The sequence below is a fragment of the Neopsephotus bourkii genome, unplaced genomic scaffold, assembly GCF_033783945.1.
Source record: "Neopsephotus bourkii isolate Nb327-2 ecotype Australia unplaced genomic scaffold, CSIRO-AGI_Nbou_v1 NB_704, whole genome shotgun sequence".
Taxonomy (NCBI): Eukaryota; Metazoa; Chordata; class Aves; order Psittaciformes; family Psittacidae; genus Neopsephotus; species Neopsephotus bourkii.
Genome location: NW_026901203.1, coordinates 73,759 through 92,729, shown reverse-complemented (window position 1 = coordinate 92,729; position 18,971 = coordinate 73,759). Strand labels below are relative to the sequence as shown.

Genomic DNA, 18,971 nt, shown 5'->3' with positions numbered 1-18,971 from the left:
AAAAAGTTAAAATATGAAGATAAGTTTATGTTAGATAATAGTGTTACGGTGAGACTAATCCAATACAGGTACTCAGATTTTATAGGTATAATCTTTAAAAGTCAAGTGAGGAATGTTATTTTTAGTCTGAAAGATGAGATGTTAAATTTGAGTGGATTGGAGCCAAGGTATAGGAATCTTATCAATCAGAGTATTTAACACAATGCTGTTCTTATATTTTGGAGGTTTTTTTGTAGTAGTAGTCTGGCACAGTTTGAGATAAAAGATTCAGAAATAACCCATTTGAGCATGCTCTATTCCTAAATCTTAAATACCCAAATGAGGTTTTTTGAAAATCTGGCAAACCCTCCCCAGCAACAAATAAAAGATTATTGGTTTATAATTTCAGCCCATATATATATCAATTTGCAATGTAGCTCAAAAAATCCAGTATTTGCCTTTAGTTGTAAGTCTTTGGGAACAGCTTTTATCTAGCATTTCCATGTAGTTCAAAGACTTAAATTGATTTCTGTGTGCTAAAGTCTTTTTTCTTTCTGTTGTTATAGGATGTTTTTGTATTTAGACATGAACTTGCTCTCCTAAGAATATCTGCCTTCATGGGTATAATAATGTTAGGTGGAATAAGTGGACTCTTTTACACTCAGCTTATGGGTATTTTCACTGTAAGTATCTGTTTTTAGAAGTATATATTAGTTTTATTTTCAATAAAATTTAAAAAAGCAGAAAAGTATATTGCATTTAAGGGAAAAGTAGAAAACCACTTGTACTCTGAGGCATCTATTTGGTATGTGATCTGTCAAAACTCTTGTTTCCAAGGAAGTCCTAAGCCATCTAACAAGTATCTAGTAAAGTTCACCTATCAAGGCAATTTCCTGGTTTATATTGGTAAAATAAAACCATACATGGTCCTGGAATTGTGCAGTCTACAAGGTATGTATTTGTGGGTTTTGAGTTTTGGTTTTATTTTAAACTTTCACGTGCCTTGGTGTCGATTATACTCTGTGACAGTGAGGGTCTCTGTTAAGTCACACGTTCTAAGAACACAGACTTTCTGTTAAGTATTTTAATAAATATGCTTACATTTGTATCTCTTCAGTCACCAAACTGTGGAATGGAATCAACTAGAATTTACAGTCCAAATGTATATCCTGTATTTAAAGGTACAGAAAAAATATCCTCTGCATGGAAAATTTTTCCAGTTAAACAGATTTGGTAATGTCATAAATATCTACAAGAAACAAGTGTCTGTTGCTGTGATATCCTGTTGTGTACATTAGAAATTAGTCACCAGCAGTGAATTCCTTAATTATCTTGAGAATCCATGCAAGTGTTTGAGGTACTGCAAGTGTTGAATGGAGAGAGTACAGTAGCTGGATCTGTATGTGTCTAAAAGGGTGTATGATCTGGCCTGCAAATTTTTTTTAAAGACAGTAACGTACAAGATGACAGCATCTTTGTCACTACAACTGGTTGAGATCTGCCTGAGGTCTCATTTGGGGATTATGAGGGTTTACACAGTATTAACCTTTGTAGGTGCATAATGGAAAACCTCCTAACTATATAATGTAATTTCTTTGTATAGAATAAAAGAAAAAAAATACTGCATAGTTTTTCCTTCTTTTAGATAAAACAGTAACATTGCGCACTGGTTTTATTTTATTACCTTTACGTAAGTTTACTGCCTTCTGCTCTTTGTGTGACTGTAGCTATGCTGTGTGTTACTTTTGCCATCTTCCAGCTGCTCTACCAGATCGCTTTCTGCACTTCTGTCAACCCCCCAGGTCTGCAGATTTGCCTTTGTGCCCCTTCACTGTGTGCCTGGTTTCTGTTCCAGAATCTTGCTGACAGGTTCTCATCTCCCTGTTTAAATGCTGGCACACAACCTTAGTGTTTGTGTCCTCTAGAGATGGGACTTCTTTCTAATTTGATACTGTGCCTTGCTGGGTACCTAGCTGAAGTGGTGCGCACATCTGAATTCTGCTCACCCTTGCTCCCAGTAGTGTGAGAGGCAGAAACACAGGAAGCCTTAGAGTTCAGATGCTGAAATACGGAATTTTTTTAGTCTCTGTTAAATGGGCATTTGAGAAGGAACAAAAAGCCATGGGATCAGTACTACACTAAACCACCTAAGTCTACCATTCGGTTCCGTGTGATGCCAGAAGCTGGACTGAATTTTGGCAGTGGCCATCAGCATTTATTCAGCTACCTTTAGTACACATGAAATAAAAGCTCTCAAACTGAACCCTATTCTGTCAGATACACCCGAAATTTGGGACATTTCTGTTCTGACACAGAACACAAACTCTGCTGCCTCTGCAACAGGCAGTTTGTTCTTTTACTGTTCTGAGCCTTAGCACTGCCAGGCTGCTACCACCACTGCATACTCTTATGAAAAGTCCTATAAAGCCCTTTTGTTCTGTCAGTTGCGTTATATACTGTGAACTACATGCTATACACTTACTAAGATGGCTACTACCCTGGAACGGATGTGGGCTAATTACATTTCAAGTCCAGCCTCCTTTTGTGTGCTGAAATCATAATTCTGTGGGTTGCTGAGCTGCAGTATGCCTTATATTCTGTTTTGTCCTCTTTGCCCAACTTTGGAAATGAACCACAATTGTGGATATGAATAGACTGTGAGAGGCAGATGCTGGAAAGTACAGCTCTTCTGCATTAGGGTATCCTACTGCACCCTACCTGTAGTGGAGGGGCTGTTGTGCTTGCTTCCTATGGACAAGTTTTTAGGTTTGGGATTGATGGGAAAGTAGAAATCCATTACTGGGATCTCCAAACTGTAACTCATTCACACCATGTGGATGCTGTTGCATTGACTCACTGAAGAACACCACAGGTCATCTAGTTCATCCCTCACTCAAAGCATTTCTGTATTAGCAGCACAATCATCTTCTTTTACAGTCCTTTCTTCATTAATACAGAACTGGCAAGAATAAACAATGCAGTCATTCTGAGGAAATCTACTTGGGAACAACTAGTCAGACTTCAATCAAACAAAACCAAATCTGTTTGGTGAAGTTGTGCTTAGCCTGCAAGTTATGTCAGAAAATATTTCTGTACAGATGATACTGATTGTCAGAATTGTAGTGTGGTGATTTGCTTCCTCCATAAGCACTAACAGCTTTGGCTAGCCAATGGAAATGGCAGACGAGAGGGCAGCAGCTGAGTGAGTAGTTTCTTTGCAGGCTCCCTAAAGACACGCCTCTGATGCATAGAGTAGGGGAACAAAGAAACTGGGTATACCCACCCACAGTGCTGAGCGCACAGCGTGGAAAGCATTCAAGTCCTGTGGAAGCAGTGAACCATGATCACTAAGAGACAGCAATGTGCCTACTGTGTACTATGCTGGAGTTATTGTTCAACATCTAACCTTCCTGTATAAACTGAGTGAATTGCAACTGAAATGAGCTCTATTTAAAATAATTAATTAATGGTGAAATTAAACCTAACTTACGAAAAGATACAGATAAAAATTCATTTAACAGCAGAATGCAATTTTAAAAGTATAATTCTGCAAACTTGAGGTTAATTTAAAAGAAATTCAAACACTTGAAGGCATTGAGATGCAGTTAAAACATTCATGTTATATTGATTGATCCATAGCTGTTCTTGAGAGTAACAATATCGGTGATTGCCGAAGCTGCCCAGAGATGTGTGCAAGAGCATGGGCCTTTTGAAAAGGTGAAGCAGAGCAGCTCTTTTGCTTTTACAGGAAAACAGATAATAAATAGCTTCCTAGTTCATCCTCTATGTCTGTGTTTGCAGTTTAACATCAAGACAAGATTAGTTCCACAGCTCCTGGATAAAAGTGATTTTTGAATAATAAGACAGTCAGCATAGCATTATCTGTGGTCTAAACTTTCACTGATACATACTGTTGCTAAATGGGTCCAGCAAGTTCAGGGTTGTAGTGGTTTAACATTATTTACCTATATTTCAAATGCTGCCAATATCGTATTTCTGGAAATAAAAATAAACTCAGGACCTATGAAACTTTGATCATTTTTGTAGCAAAATATCCCAATTGCCTGTAAGGTAAACCTGCTTGATGTTATTATATACATTTCTGAAAACCAAGCCAATACTTTCTTTTCCAGCTAAGTAATATAAAGCTAAGGCTGACTTTTCCCAGGAATATTGGATGTGCATGTTAAGAAAAAATCCCCAGTTCTTGGTCTTTCAGTACATATATAGAATGTGCTCTACTTACTGTCAGTCTTACAGAAGCAACTTGGGATAAGGAAATCACAGACTTGTTTGTCTTCTTTTAGCATCATGAGTAATAAGTAACTGTGACCTGGAATGGTAGCTTCCCACTTCGTTGTTTATGGTTGATTTCCACGTCTAAATGGCTCTGCTGAAATGTAAATGATTGGAATGTAACATGCATATGAAATGTGATACCTACCCTAGTCACAGCACTTGTGCTGTTTCTTTGTATTTATGGAAGCTTATAATTTTTCTACTGTAGCAAATTAGATAAAGTTGAATGTATAGAATTAATTTGCATTAAGTGACCTGCGTATACAGCATTTTATAAGCAGAGTTACTCTTTACTATAATTGATGTGATAGCTTGATGAGACATAAGAATGAGCAGAAGTTGTTTATAGGATTTTAAGGGGAAATACTGGTGTTTTCTCCTCTTTCATGAATTTTTTCTAAAGTAAAAAAATGTTGCCCAACTGAACATACAGTAGAAAGGATACAGTGAATATACTCCAGCGTGCTTTTCTGGAGCAGGGGAGTAGCTAAAACAGGAGAGCAAAGCAGCACCTTATGAAGTACAGGTGAAACGTTCTGCTGTGTGTGCTGACACTTTCCAAAATTCAATGTTGTGCAGTTGGCTGATTTCTGTGCCTATGAATTGCATGACTTGCATAAGTTATAACAGTATCTACTGTATAAGTTAAGAAAAAGGTGCATGTAATCTGCTGTTATCCTATTTCATGTGTGTTTGACAGATACTAAGATGCTTGTAAAAAATGTGATTTCTGGTAAAAGTGAAAACTTTTTAACTTCTGTACTCAAATTTGGCCCTTGCAAAGAGAATGTTCTTAGGACTGTACTCACTGCTTGAGAAAGTGATTAACAGAACAAGTTGCCTAACATGTAGTAATTGAGTGCATTTACCACCTCTCTTACTTTGGTATCACTGTTAGGGTATCATTAGCATAAGGCTGTTCATAGCTCATCTGGAGGTGCAGGAAGCCAAAGAGCAAGGGAGGTGACTTCCTACAATGAGAGGAGAGCAGCTGGTTGGCAAAAACTGTCCTTAGAGGAACTTTTGACATGAATTGTTCCAGTGAAGAGGGGAGCAGCTGAGGTAGCCTCTGTATATGAGATTAGTGCTTTCTCCCTCGAAACTAGCATATGTGAAATGCACTTCTAGCAGAAGGGCATACACCTCTTTTCATCCTCCTTCTGCAGTTGCTTTCCCAAGCTATGTTTTGATTCATTGTCATCCTGAATTTTAACACTTCTTCCAGCATGTACTTGAGATTGCTCTTGGGGAACTTTTATTTGGATACTTTGGAAACAGAAGTACTTCAGTTATTTCCGGTTCCTAAGTCTCTGAAATAGGGAGAAATTTAAGATCCTAATTTAGGAACTGTAGGATCCTAAGAAGATACTCCTAAAACCTCAGCATAACAATAACTTCTTACTTACAATTTTCATGTTTCTAGAGAACTGTATAGAAGAAAACAGTTTCACCCACGAAGAAAGCAATGCCTAATGTAATTTTCAAAATGATACTGTATTTATATTGAAGGCCTGCTTATCTTCCATACTTGGTGCTTGTTTTACCAGTCTTCTACTCCCTGCCACGGCTTGTAGGAAAAATTTTAACTTTATATTCCTTAAATGGAAATGAACCCCTATTCTCACATTCCCAGGTAGCATGATATTTTCTAATGACAGTGCTCAACAAATAAAAGCAAGCTTAGCATATACCAGTAAGTGAAAAAAAACCAAAACCCCAAACCAAGGAAAGCAACAACAATCCAAAGCAAAAAAACAAACACCCCCCCCCCCGCAAAAAAAAAACACCCAAACCCAAAAATCCCCACCCAAAAGATATTTTTGTCAGTTGCACCCTACAAAAACTAAATGTTCTCCTACTAACATATTTTTGCAGGGTTTTTTGTGTTTTTTCTTTTTTTTTTATTTAATTAAAGTACCCCTTACTTCACTTCTAGCTGCTTGTACTCTCACAAACAGTTATTCCTTTTTTGCTTCAAACACTACAGGGTAACAAGATGGCCCTAGTGTAGAAAAACTCCATGAAGGTAAAGAGATGGGGTTTTTTATTTGGTGGGTTGTAATAAATAATAAACTCACTATTTATAGCTAATTTATAATTTTGCTTGGGATAGTTGCGTTTCAGAAAGTTTTTAAATTTTCAACAACAAAAAAAAAAAAAAATCCAAGGCATCCACTTTCTTGTACAAGAAGAGCAAATAGCTATTAATTATATTGTATTGCAATGGCAAATGCAAAGTTTATGTAGAAAATAATATTGTGCACTTAACCTAGAAGAGACATGTCTATGTACCTAGTCATACCTGTCTTACTCAATTTTATTTCCAATTACTTTTTTTTCTGTAGTTAGACCTATATCGAATAATAAAGTTTTAATTGGAAGCTAATCAAATGTTATGCAGAAACTTTCTTTCCCAAGACATATCTTCTTGACATAATGGTTTTTAAGAAGTCTTCTCTCATTTTTGTGTGTAATAGATGCTTATTTTCCTAAAAAAAAAAAAAGAAAAGAAAAGAAAAAAGAGCAAAGCATAACTAGCCTATTTATTCATTCAGGTTTAACAAAAGTATATTTTATCAACGACAGGTCGCTTCTGGTTTATGATTGCAGGAGGTAAAGAACTGCAATTCTGCTTTTAAAAGGTGGAACTGTCAGGATGCTTGTGTGTATGTTAGTTCAAGACTAGCCCTGGCACTTCTGTTATTCCTGCTCATGCTCCATTTTTGCTTTAAGAAAGTACTTCTATATGTCTTTCACATCACTTCAACAGTTAAATGATGGTAAAAGCCAATTTTTCTATTTATACAGTAAGATTCTGATATCAGTTATGTTTGATCTACAAGGCATTATTGTAGAACAAGTAATAAATTATATGGCACACTTTTTTAAAAATGGCTTTTCTGGATATTTTGATATTTATTCATCTCTAGTGAGATTTTAAATTGCACCATACGCTACAAAGAAGCATTCAGTTTGCTGACCTTTTATAAGGCTGGTACCTTTTCCATATGTGAAGTTTTCTTCCTGTCAAGATCTGTATTCTTTATCTTGTTGGCTGCCACCTGTCTGAAGCAATCAGCCACTTCTTTCTCTTCCTCTGTACAAAAGGAAAATCCTCTCTTCCCATGGATGGTGGAAGGTAACAGGATAATCAGTTCAGCAGTGATCCTCTGATGTCATTGTGGGAGCCCTGTAAAAGCAGATTATCTGTGACCCAGATAAAATAATTAGAAATTACTCAGACACTTACAAATAACTGATCTACTAATCTCATTTCCAAAGTTAAAAAAGGCCTGTCTCTCAACATAACACTACCAGATGTTTCAGTTAAACAGCATCCTTTGCAGAGACTAATCTGAACCCTAATTTTAAAGGATTACCTTTGATTGTTTTTTATTTCAAACACTAACCAGTTTGTGTTTTCATTTTTCCGTATGTTCAAACAAAGTATTTATATGGAATTAAAGAAATTGTCTTCATTTTACCACTATGTCTATCTAATACGATTTTGTGTGATTTTTGTGGTTAGTATTTCGGAGAAAAACTTTTCATTAAAATTATTTAGTAATTAACTTGTTTCTCTGGGTCAAACTATGTAATGGATGGGCTTTTATAAATTTAATAGATACCATGTGGTCTTTGTACAAGATAGTGGATGCATTATTATAAACTAAGTGGACAATGACTTTATTAATTTAATTAATGCTACCAGGGTTTCCTGTTAATTAACTGTTTGAATGGTGTACAGTGATATGCCAATATCCTGATGCATCACTACTGTGTGGATGTGGTAGAGAAAAATTTCCCGTTATTTGCTTTGGGGAGGATGTAAGGGAACATATTTTAACAGCTGGTGTTCAACAGTCTGTCTTGTGCACAATATGATGCCTATCACATAGACTTTTTTCCCGTAGAAGCATTTTACAATCTTCGTATTTGTTGAATGCTATGTTTTATTATTGTTGCAGTGTTTCTCCTTTTCACCTTCAAGTACCAAATATATTTCACTAGCTATTTTTTATCATACTGGTAAACAGATCCGTTTCCACATAGAATCATAGAATAGTTAGGGTTGGAAGGGACCTAAAGATCATCAAGTTCCAACCCCCCTGCCATGGGCAGGGACACCTCGCTCTAAACCATATCACCCAAGGCTTTGTCCAACCTGGTCTTGAACACTGTCAGGGACAGAGCATTCACAAGCTCCTTGGGCAACCTATTCCAGTGCCTCACCACCCTAACAGGAAAGAATTTCCTCCTTATATCCAATCTAAACTTCCCCTGTTTAAGTTTGAACCCATTACCCCTTGTCCCGTCACTACAGTCCCTAATGAAGACTCCATCCCCATCATCCCTATAGGCCTCCTTCAGATACTGGAAGGCTGCTATGAGGTCTCCACGCAGCCTTCTCTTCTATAAGCTGAACAGTCCCAACTTTCTCAGCCGATCTTCATACGGGAGGTGCTCCAGTCCCCTGATCGTCCTCGTGGCCCTCCTCTGGACTTGTTCCAACAGTTCCATGTCCTTTTTATGTTGAGGACACCAGAATTGTACACAATACTCCAAGTGAGGTCTCATGAGGGCAGAATAAAGGGGCAGGATCACCTCCTTGGACCTGCTGGTCACGCTTCTTTTGATGCAGCCCAGGATACGGTTGGCTTTCTGGGCTGCAAGCGCACACTGAAGCCAGTTCATGTTCATTTTCTCATCGACCAACACCCCCAAGTCCTTCTCCGCAGGGCTGCTCTGAATCTCTTGTCTGCCCAACCTGTAGCTGTGCCTGGGATTGCTCCGACCCAGGTGTAGGACCTTGCACTTGGCATGGTTAAACTTCATCAGGTTGGCATCAGCCCACCTCACAAGCAAGTCAAGGTCCCTCTGGATGGCATTCCTTCCCTCCAGCGTATCAACCGAACCACACAGCTTGGTGTCATTGGCAAACTTGCTGAGGGCGCACTCGATCCCACTGTCCATGTCAGCAACAAAGGTGTTAAACAAGACTGGTCCCAACACCGATCCCTGAGGGACACCACTTGTTACTGGTCTCTAGTCTGACACTAAGCCATTGACCACAACTCTTTGTGTGCGGCCTTCCAGTCAGTTCTTTATCCACTGAGGGGTCCATTCATCAATTTGATATTTTAAACTTATTAATTCATATATATTAACTATTTTACTTAGTGTGACTGATACTTACGGTGAGCATGTAATAAGGAGCATTATTCATTTTGATCAAAGCTTGTTCTCAAAAGAACAAAAAGTCCTTTAAGGAAATTTTTAAGGATGGAAATTGGACATATAATTGTTACAAAAGAATATTTTCAAGCCATTAATTTTCTTTAGGAGTATCATTTACTTTAATAGTATAGTGCAAAAATGAAGTGCAAAGAATAAAAATGCCAGTGAAAAAATTAAAATTCTTTGTATAATCAGTCAGATAAACTCTTACAAAGGTTGAAATGCAAAATAATGAAAAATTAACTGCAGTTAGTCATAAGCTCAAAGGCTTTTTAATTCCTTGAATATTTCATAGTGTTGATCCATTGCTGTTTTAATATAGAGTGCACAAGTGATCTAGTTGTGCTAAAATGCTTTTTTGTTTCTCAAGTATCTTATAATTAAACTTATTCATAATCATATCTTTAATCAGATAATCTATTAAATGCTATTTTGATTAGTGAAATTCTAAGGTTTTTTTCTGTTTTTTTCAAACATGGCAGAAATGTAATCAAGGAATTATTAATCCTTATAATTAAGTTTAACACAGAAGAAATTAGGATTGGAGACAAACGTATTCCTTACCTGGTTATAATTAAGTGTAAGATATAAAGTAATTGTAGATGGAGAACAAAAGGTATGTAAACCTCAAACGCAATTAGTAATTTGAAATTAGAGATGTAACAGAAAATAAGTTCATGTTAATGTTGCCTGTCTGTGTCTTCCCCATTATTATCCCTTCCCCATTTCCTGTCTCTACCTGTAATCCACCTGTAGGTAAAACTTTTATTAGAAGACTCCATAAAGTCCTGTAAATTGTCAGGAATTAGTGATGTCCTGGTCTTTCGATGGGATTTTTTTAACTGTGTGAAGTCTTTCGTATGTTTACCTTATTCTTCACAATCAGAATAGCAATTTGTTTAACATTTCATTAAATGTATTCTGACAGTCTTAAACACATATTTACTGTTAAAGTACAATTTTAGTAAATTTCAAAACCTCTTTCCTGAGCTATTTAAAATTTAAGGATAAATTCAAGTGTAAGGCACACCGAGTGGCAAAAGATCTCACCTGCATTTTTTAAAATATTACATGGTTTTAGGTAAAGTGGGAATGCTTTTATTGAAATTAATTTTTTACAATATCATTAAGGAAAAACATACATTAGAAAATTTAATCAAAGACACTTTATATTGTGCAGAGAACCAAAATATAATGCAAAAAATATCCTGTGATCATCATTCAAGGAGGAAGTCCTTTTACTATTCTAGTTATTTTATACATTTATTATAAATAAATATTTAGTATATTTACTTATTTTTCTAAATAGTAAAGGAAGTACCTTTAACCAATTGAAAATAAGTAACTATAATAACATTTGAGTGTTCTGAGTGCTGATTACATTTTCTTTAAAAGTTGCTTGTCTCATTTTAGACATCAGACCATTAAAATGGCTTCTGTGTGAGGAAGGTCAACACCTAGCCTTCCTAAGTATTTTTTTTCCTTTAATATTTTTGTGCTAAGAAGATATTTTTAAGTATCAAGGAAAATAGTATCTTTTGTCACATGCCTTGCTGTCATGCAGCTGTCTGCACATGACACACTAAGGATTTGAAATAGAACAAAGAAAAGAGATCTGTTTGTAGGTGTGTTCCTAATTTACTATCAGAGGTTTTCTTTGAATCATTTTCTAGTACCTGATCAATACATTGGAAATCTGTTCAACTACATACATCAGAGCACAGAGGAGTGTGGAAGTATTCCTAGAAATAATATAGTTTAGCTTTTTTATTTTGCACACAATTCTCTGATTTAGGGACTTAAGGTTAAAACTGAACTGGTAATTTTCAGGCTGAACATAATTGTAATTGATAAAATTATATGAGCTGTCTAGATATAAGGAAACAGTGCTAAAAGATGACAAAGTGGAAATCCAAAAGTAATTAATGTCAAAAGGGAAAATTTCTGAAATAGGAAGTATGCTTTCTATGTGTTTTTCAGTATTTTTATATTCTTCAGTTGATCACCTGTCATTTACATACAACTAAAGGATGTTAGGTAGAAGGAATGAAAAAACTTATTATTCAGCTAGATGATATGTTGTCTTGCACTTAAGCGTAGAAGCAATGGCTGCAAATCCAGAAAGGCTTGCAAGTTTTGAGTATTTTGTTAGTATGTTTTTCTCCTCTTTCCACTTTATCATATTTTCCTGCTGATTCTTATATACTAAGTATTTGAAAATACTATATTAAGAAAGTGTGGCACAATGCTTACATTCTTCTATTGGAAGTATTAAATAGAGCTGTACTGATTACATGTCACTTTAAGCAAACACAGAAGAAAAACCCAAGATTGTGGCTGCGTGCTTAGGAGTTAGTCCTGTGAGGTACAAATCATAGCTTCTCCTTTGGAGACCATGAATCAATAAGAGGAAAATATTTTTCCATGTGCTTCCTCTATGATAAATTAGTTCATGATGAATCCCATCCTATGGCACAGCTTGTTAAACAGTGCATGTGATCCTTATAAAAAGCCTGTTTTTTCAAGCAGTTGGTTATGCTAATTCAAAATATAGTTACGAAAAATATATTCCTCTTTTTAGCGAATGCAGGTGCATTTATTTGCAAATGAATCTTAAGTTAGCCTGCAGAATGCAGTCAGTGTTCTTACATAGTTCTTTCCATTCCTCATCTTAGCTGTTGTGCCTTAAACAAGCTGCTGTTGCAGACTTGCAGTGTTTTCAAAGCAAAAAGCCACTCTTCATTCCCTCAGCAGAATCAGAAACCTATACCCTTTTCCTCTTGTTTTGAAGTGATGTGGTTTTAATTATTGCTATGTTTAATTCCTTCAATTTCTTTTGCCTTTCTCACAAAGGTACAGTTTTGTTTTTCCTGGTTGCTTTAAGATGCTTATCAGTAGGTACATATCTGAATAACTAGGTGCAGGAATAATAGTTGTTTCCAGTCTGGATGATCACTCCAGGGGTCCGCATGACCCGTCATGTGAAATTAATCAATTATGGGTTAGTCAGTTTTTTCTTGTATGCGATTGTGAATTTTATGGTGAATTTTATTTTGTGGAGATAGAGGTTACTAGACTCAATAGATATGCCATGTTTGCTCATAGCAGTTTATTTTAAACTTTCAGATGATTGCTAGTTCTCCAAAAGATTTTTAACATCAGTGTAAGGGAACAGGGAGGGAATCTTAGCAGAGTTCTATTTGTGATAATAGTAATCCAAGATGATAGTAGATGCAGACAGCCAAAGCCTCTTAGGCTGTAACACTGATGTAACAAAACCAGGGTATACATCAAATGCATAATTAAGAGAGGTGGTATTCTGGTTGAAAGCCACTGTGAGATATGTTAATGAACAGAGGAACACCTTGTCATTCAGAAGAGTGATAAGATTATTCTAATCCTCCAGTCTCTGAAAGAAATAGAAATTGTCTGTCTGAGAAGAAAGCCTTAAATAACAGGCCGAAACTCAACTGGGGTCCTCTCCCTTTCCATCCTTTCTTGTCTCTAGAGGGGCTACCAAGTTTCTTGGGGTGCCGTGAAGTTTCACTTTCATATGAAAAGGTAAATTAGTTCACTCTCAAATGCAAGTACATTTCAAATGACCCCAACTATTTGGCAGCAGTGTTGGCAGAGGGAAGCTGTTAGGGGAATTTGATTCACAGCCATAGTTCACAGCTTTTAAAATGTGGCTATAAAGTTTTTGTTAATTCTGAAAAAGTATCCCAGAATCAAAGGGTTTACTGCTCAGTCCTAATTCCTTTAAAGTATTCTAAAGTAGATGTTGGGAAAGGGGAAGAGGGAAGGAGGGAGAGAAGGAAAGAAGGAAGGATTTCCTTTGACTTCCTATCCAACTTCCATATCCCTAGTGTGTTTTAAAAGTGTGAAAGCTTGACAGTCTTTTCTTCAGTCATGTTCCGCACTTCCTGTTTTGGTGCTTTCACTTAGATCATTAATTTAATGGGTTACATTTTGAGGGGGAGAAACCTTCATGAGCATCTTCCAGGTCATGATAACATGCCATGATAACAATTAAAAAGAATTACAATCCCCAGTTCTCAACCTGGGAATTCTTAAAAAAATCTCAAATATATTATTTAAAGAGCTGTATGAATATGTTCATGAATAAACAGTGTGAAGAAACATGGCAAAAAGCCAGATTTAAGGTGTTGTTTTATTGTGTTACTTCTGAACCCAAAGCTACTTTAGGGTTCCTTTAGTGAAATGATAGCATAAATCTTTGACAGCTAGAAATCAATTATAGTCTGGACTAGCATGTTGCTGTTGTACAAACATTTTAGCAATCATTGGTTTCAAACAGACCAAAGTTAATTTTATTTTCTAGTAACAGTTAGACACCTTTGCGTTGATAGCGATGATAGTTTGTAGAGCTGAGATATTTCTGCAGTTACAGAAGGTGCATCTCATGAAGATGATACTGTAGCCTCACTGAAATGTTGTGGAAGCAATACCTGTGTTTACTTAGTCCTTTTTATTCAGAAAGCTGTGTGAGGATTTCTGTGGTCAGAAAAGGTGGTATTTGTTCTGGCAGGAGTTAGGAAAACAGCCAGCCCAAGGAAGTAGAATATCCCTTGGCTGTTCCCTTAGCCAAGGAGAGCTCAGTCTCCTCAGGTGAGGAGGGGTATGCTAGGCAAGCCCATACAGTGGAAAGAAGGAGTTTATCTGCGGGAATCAAAACAACAGACAGTATTTACATTCTTCTGTCTCCAGTCTTATCCTCTCTCACTATGGAGCGGTTGTTCAAATCTGACTAATCATGGGCCAGAACAGTTTATGTAGTCTGCTGTGAGCGTGCCTTCTCTACACTAACAGGGAAAAACCTGTGCATTGTCACCACGATGCACAGGTATACGTGAGAAGAGGGAACTTCTCGTTTGCCATAGAGCATCTGGAATTCAGCTAGGTAGATCATGAGCACAATTAAGATTTTTTGCCATTTAGCATATGGTAAAGGATCCTCTTCCAAAACTCATCAGAGCTGGGAAGCAGATTTAGAAAGACAAAAGTTGACAAGGGAAGTTGAGGCCACCTGTATCTGGTGAAGCTTCTTCATTTTATTCCCACTCATATTTCACCCTTCCTCTTCAAAGCTTTATGAAAGATGGTGGCAGAATCCCAGCAGTGCCTGCTCTGAATTGGACGCACTGATGGCAGGAACAATCAAGGAACACAGTATGGTTTTATTGCTAGTTCTTGGTTTCCAGATGACAATGAAGTTGCAGCCTAATTAAACCACAGCCCTTGTGTGTTTGTATAGCTGGGACAATGGAGACTAGTTCTTGGTTTCATTCAGATGCTAGTGTAATCTGACAGGTGCATTATGTGCATGCCTAAATCAATGAACAGTAAAGGGAAATGTCAAGCTGCTGTAAAAAAGAGATGGAACCATGAGAAATATTTCGGTTATTGAATTTTGGACCTCATGAGGGATTTTGGAACAGAATGAGCTATGAATGTGCATTGAAAATCCTAATAATGCTGGAATTTAACAAAAAAAAAAAAAAAACAACAACCAAAACTGGCTTTTTTGTTAATTGTGTAGTGCAAAAGTGAGAAAAAGTACTATTGTTGGTAGTTTTAAAAGCTGTATTTGGGGGTGATCTAAGCTTAATTTTTTTTAAATTATAAAACTTTGTGACTGATAATCAGAAAAGTATGAATTTAATTTACTGTTTGCTTCAGGGATGCATTCACTCTGCATATTTAGTTTTTGTTACATTTTAAGAGAATAATTTTTGTATTTGGCAATTGCCTGTAGTGACTGCGGAAACTGATGGTATATTCCTAGTGGTGCTGTTTGCATTGGAATACTCATAAAAATCACTATTTTAAAACTTCTTCATAGCTCCTGCTTTTCAAAAATGCCACATCTGTTAACAGGTGCTTTTTACTAAATTTTTCTGTGGTTATCTCAGTGGACTACTCCATGTCTGGAATCAGTGCTTGTGAAAAGTATGTCAAGAGTCTATCTTACACACATTACATCTAAATGTCCCATTAATTGTAATATCTGAGTAAATGTTGAATGTAATAATGCTGTACATTTTTGTTGACATTCTGTGCTATGTACTGTCACAGTAAAACCACACAGTAGTTTCATATTGTGTTTGTGAAAAACATTTAACAGAGTAAATTTGCATGTATGATCTCACACCTATTTAAAACTAATCTGGTGTGTGAGTAATACGTAACCTAGTTGCTTTCAGAATGACATTTTAACAGTTAATAATTGTAAATAAATACTTTTTAATTGTGTTTTCTTCCACAGGACACGACAAGTATAGAAAAAATGTCAAACTGTTGTGAAGACATGTAAGTACTATAAAATTTCTGCGTTTATTTGCTGAAAAGCTAAAGGAGTAGTTGGGGTTTAAACTGTGTGAAAGAGAAAAGGAATTGCAGGGACTTTGTTAAGATTATTTTTGTGTGGTGGTGTGCTCTGTACTTCCTATCTCTAGCAGCACTTCACTAATCTTTTAATATTTGTTGTACACAAAGTAGCTTCACATTAGTCCCATTCCAAAGCCAGTGGAACTATATTTTCTTTCAGCAGTAAAGATCAAAAGACACTTTCTGCTGTGTCTTGACATACATTTAATTGATTCAGAGGTCCTACTCTGCTTCAACAGTTGCCTTCGGTTGATTGACGACACAGATAGTTTCTGTTCTCCAAAGTTAAGTCTCAGCTGTCTGCCATAATGAAAGAAAAGCTGCATTTATGATGCTGGGACACAATTCATCAGAGTCCAGTACTGGATCCCCAGCCAACCTGCATTGTTCTAGCTGACTGAAGTGCACTGTGGGCGTGCTGTCTTTCACTAATAATGCTGTCTTCTGTAGATCGAGGCCCCGAAAGCCATGGCAGCAGACCTTCTCAGAAGTTTTTGGCACGCACTGGAAGATCCTGTGGTTTATCCCTTTCAGGCACAGGCAACCACTGCGCGTTCCCTACCACTTTGCCAATCATGTCTAAACAGATGGATGGTGGGCACAGATGGGTCCTCCATGCTGGAAGTGCATTACAGGTTTTATGATAATAGGACTATGACAGTCTTCAAGTCAATTAAAATCCACCCACCAATCGTAGACACAACAGTGTGCTCCAGTCTTTATTTTAATGGTGGTCTTGATTCTGTTCTGAGATTAATACAAGTTGTATGTTTCATTTTAGGCGTATTTACTTCCAAATTAGCTTTCCAAGGGGATTTCTTTTGTATTTGAGGTTAATACGAAAACCAAATGACTGGAATGCAGTCTTACTCTCTTTGTTTCATATTGTTTTTTTTTTTTATTTTGGTAGAAAACACTGAAGTTTACATTGATTGTTAGCTTTCCCACTAAGTGTCTTACTTGGCCTTGAATTTTTATCTGTAGATCTGTCTTGATAATATTTACATCTTTTTTCTGCTATATGTATTTAAAATTTGCTAACACTGCCATTTATTTATGATATGCAATAGTAATCCTGTGGCACTGCACTATAAAAGGTAACATTTAAAACTGATGCAGACTTCTTCCAAAGCCTTCCCCAGAGACATTTGTAAAAATACGTGTCAATGTATGTGTTTAAATAGAGAAATCAAATGTTACAGTTATCTTTCTGCATAAATATGATTATAGTGAAAAATTTTCATGTCTTTATGTCATCAAAGGAGATGATATGTTCCAGGGTAAAGTATGCAGATAGAAAGCATGTTTTCCATATATCACAAGGATTTCTTTGCAATAATTCAATAAAGAAGTTGTATGGTGCAAAACCTCAAATGATTACTTTTCTAAAAATGTGGATTTAATTAGTTTGCATGATGTACCATAAAAAAGAGTATATTGTTAATAAAGTTATAAATTTTATATTTACGTTAGTTATGATTAGCTGGAATTGGTCTGTGTTTGTATATTGGAAATATATGTGAAAATATTTTAAAATATTTATACATCGGATATTTGATACTAACATGAATAGTGAAGTACATTAACTGATATAATAGGTTACTATGTCAATGTAGACAGCTTGTTCTGGGCCCTTTAAGTGCAGAAGTAGTTAACCGAAGAAAGCATCCTTAAGGTTACATCTGGTAAAATGATGATTTCCAAAGTACTGGATCAGCTTTGCTGTATCTGGAAAAATTGTGTAATTTATTCTGCCCTTCTGGATCTGTACATATACCAGCAGGACATGATGTTTGAAAGTTCTGTGAATTTTTTCAGAAATTCACAGCTTTGGTGTGAATTTTTGTTCAGTTATGCTGCTTACTGTGTTGTCTAACAGGACTAGGATCCACCTTAAATGACAGTCATGCAACAGGGTAATGAAGGACAAAAAATCAGGATGTGATATAGGTAGGTTGAGTTTGGAGAGAATAGCTTGTTTATGAACAGTTCATTGAAAAAGAAGGGCTAGATTTGTCGTGAGTTTTATTTATAATGTTTTTTTACATCAGCTCTTTGGAAGTCCTAAACATAGCCACTGCCAGTGTTGGGTGTCCCTTTATTGAATTAACAGATTTTAATGATCTGTTGAAAATTATAAAAGGTACATCTAAAAAATCACTTGAAGCTTGAGGAAAGTGGATGAAAAGGCTGGAGCAGTGCTTGGAATTAAAAAGAATGTGCATACACGTTATAAAGTAATGGCAGTATTCTCTCGGGTATTTTTTTGTTTGGTTGGTTTGGTTACCCCCCCCCCCCTTTTTTTTTGTTTGTTTGTGGGGTTTTTGTGTTTGTTTGTTTGTTTGTTTGTTCCCCCCCTGGAATTTCACTAGTTCAGTCTTCGTGAAACACACAAGGAAATAAAAGCAGTTGTCTGCCGGCACTGTGGAGCACGGGTACCAAAAACGACGCACAGACGTTCGCGGTTTACCTGGCAGCCCGTCCTCCTTCGCTCCCCTGGCTCCCTCTGTTGGCCGCCCTGAGGAACGACCCACTATAACCACAAATCATCATCTCTTGAGTGATAAGGCGCTTGCTGGAGTGATAGAAAGAAAAGCCTTGAGACTGAAGTATCAGCCATACATTTAACTAAATCATGCACATGAAAACCCGGCCCGATTGTCAAATGAAAATAGTGATTTCACAGATAGACAGTTTCTCAAATGTTGTCGGATTGTTGGATTTTTGATGTAAATGTTTTTTTGGTTTTGGTTTGGTGGGGTTTTTATTTGTGTTTTTTTTTTTTTTTTTGACTATGCTATTAATCCTTTCATTGGGAATCAGTATGCAATGCAATTGAGGCAACTGCGTCATTTTTTTTACCCCATTTCTGAGTATGTGCAGGGGAGAAGGGAGATTTTGAAGAGGCTTCATTTTTAGGAGGCAGTGAGTTACATCTTTGAATAACAGGCCTCCGAAAGTGTAAAAGTAATAAAAATATTTAAAAAAAAATTACTTTATCATGTTATTGGTTTATTAATGTTTCTGAAACTGATTATCAGGAAGAG

General features: G+C 36.4%; 1 protein-coding gene across 5 annotated transcripts in view; it reads left to right on the top strand.

Moving 5' to 3' along the window:
• The window catches only part of ZDHHC21 (zinc finger DHHC-type palmitoyltransferase 21), a 37,735-nt gene extending 19,582 nt beyond the window's left edge, over positions 1–18,153 (top strand). For 4 of the 5 annotated variants that reach the window (XM_061353837.1, XM_061353834.1, XM_061353838.1 and 1 more), the window contains 3 exons: positions 546–662; positions 15,803–15,846; positions 16,375–18,153. In XM_061353837.1, the coding sequence (XP_061209821.1) occupies positions 546–662; positions 15,803–15,846; positions 16,375–16,507 (294 nt within the window). In that variant the 3' untranslated portion in view covers positions 16,508–18,153. The remainder of the gene's footprint in view (positions 1–545; positions 663–15,802; positions 15,847–16,374) is intronic. The other variant, XM_061353836.1, reaches the window with a different exon arrangement.
• Positions 18,154–18,971: the final 818 nt, after the last annotated feature.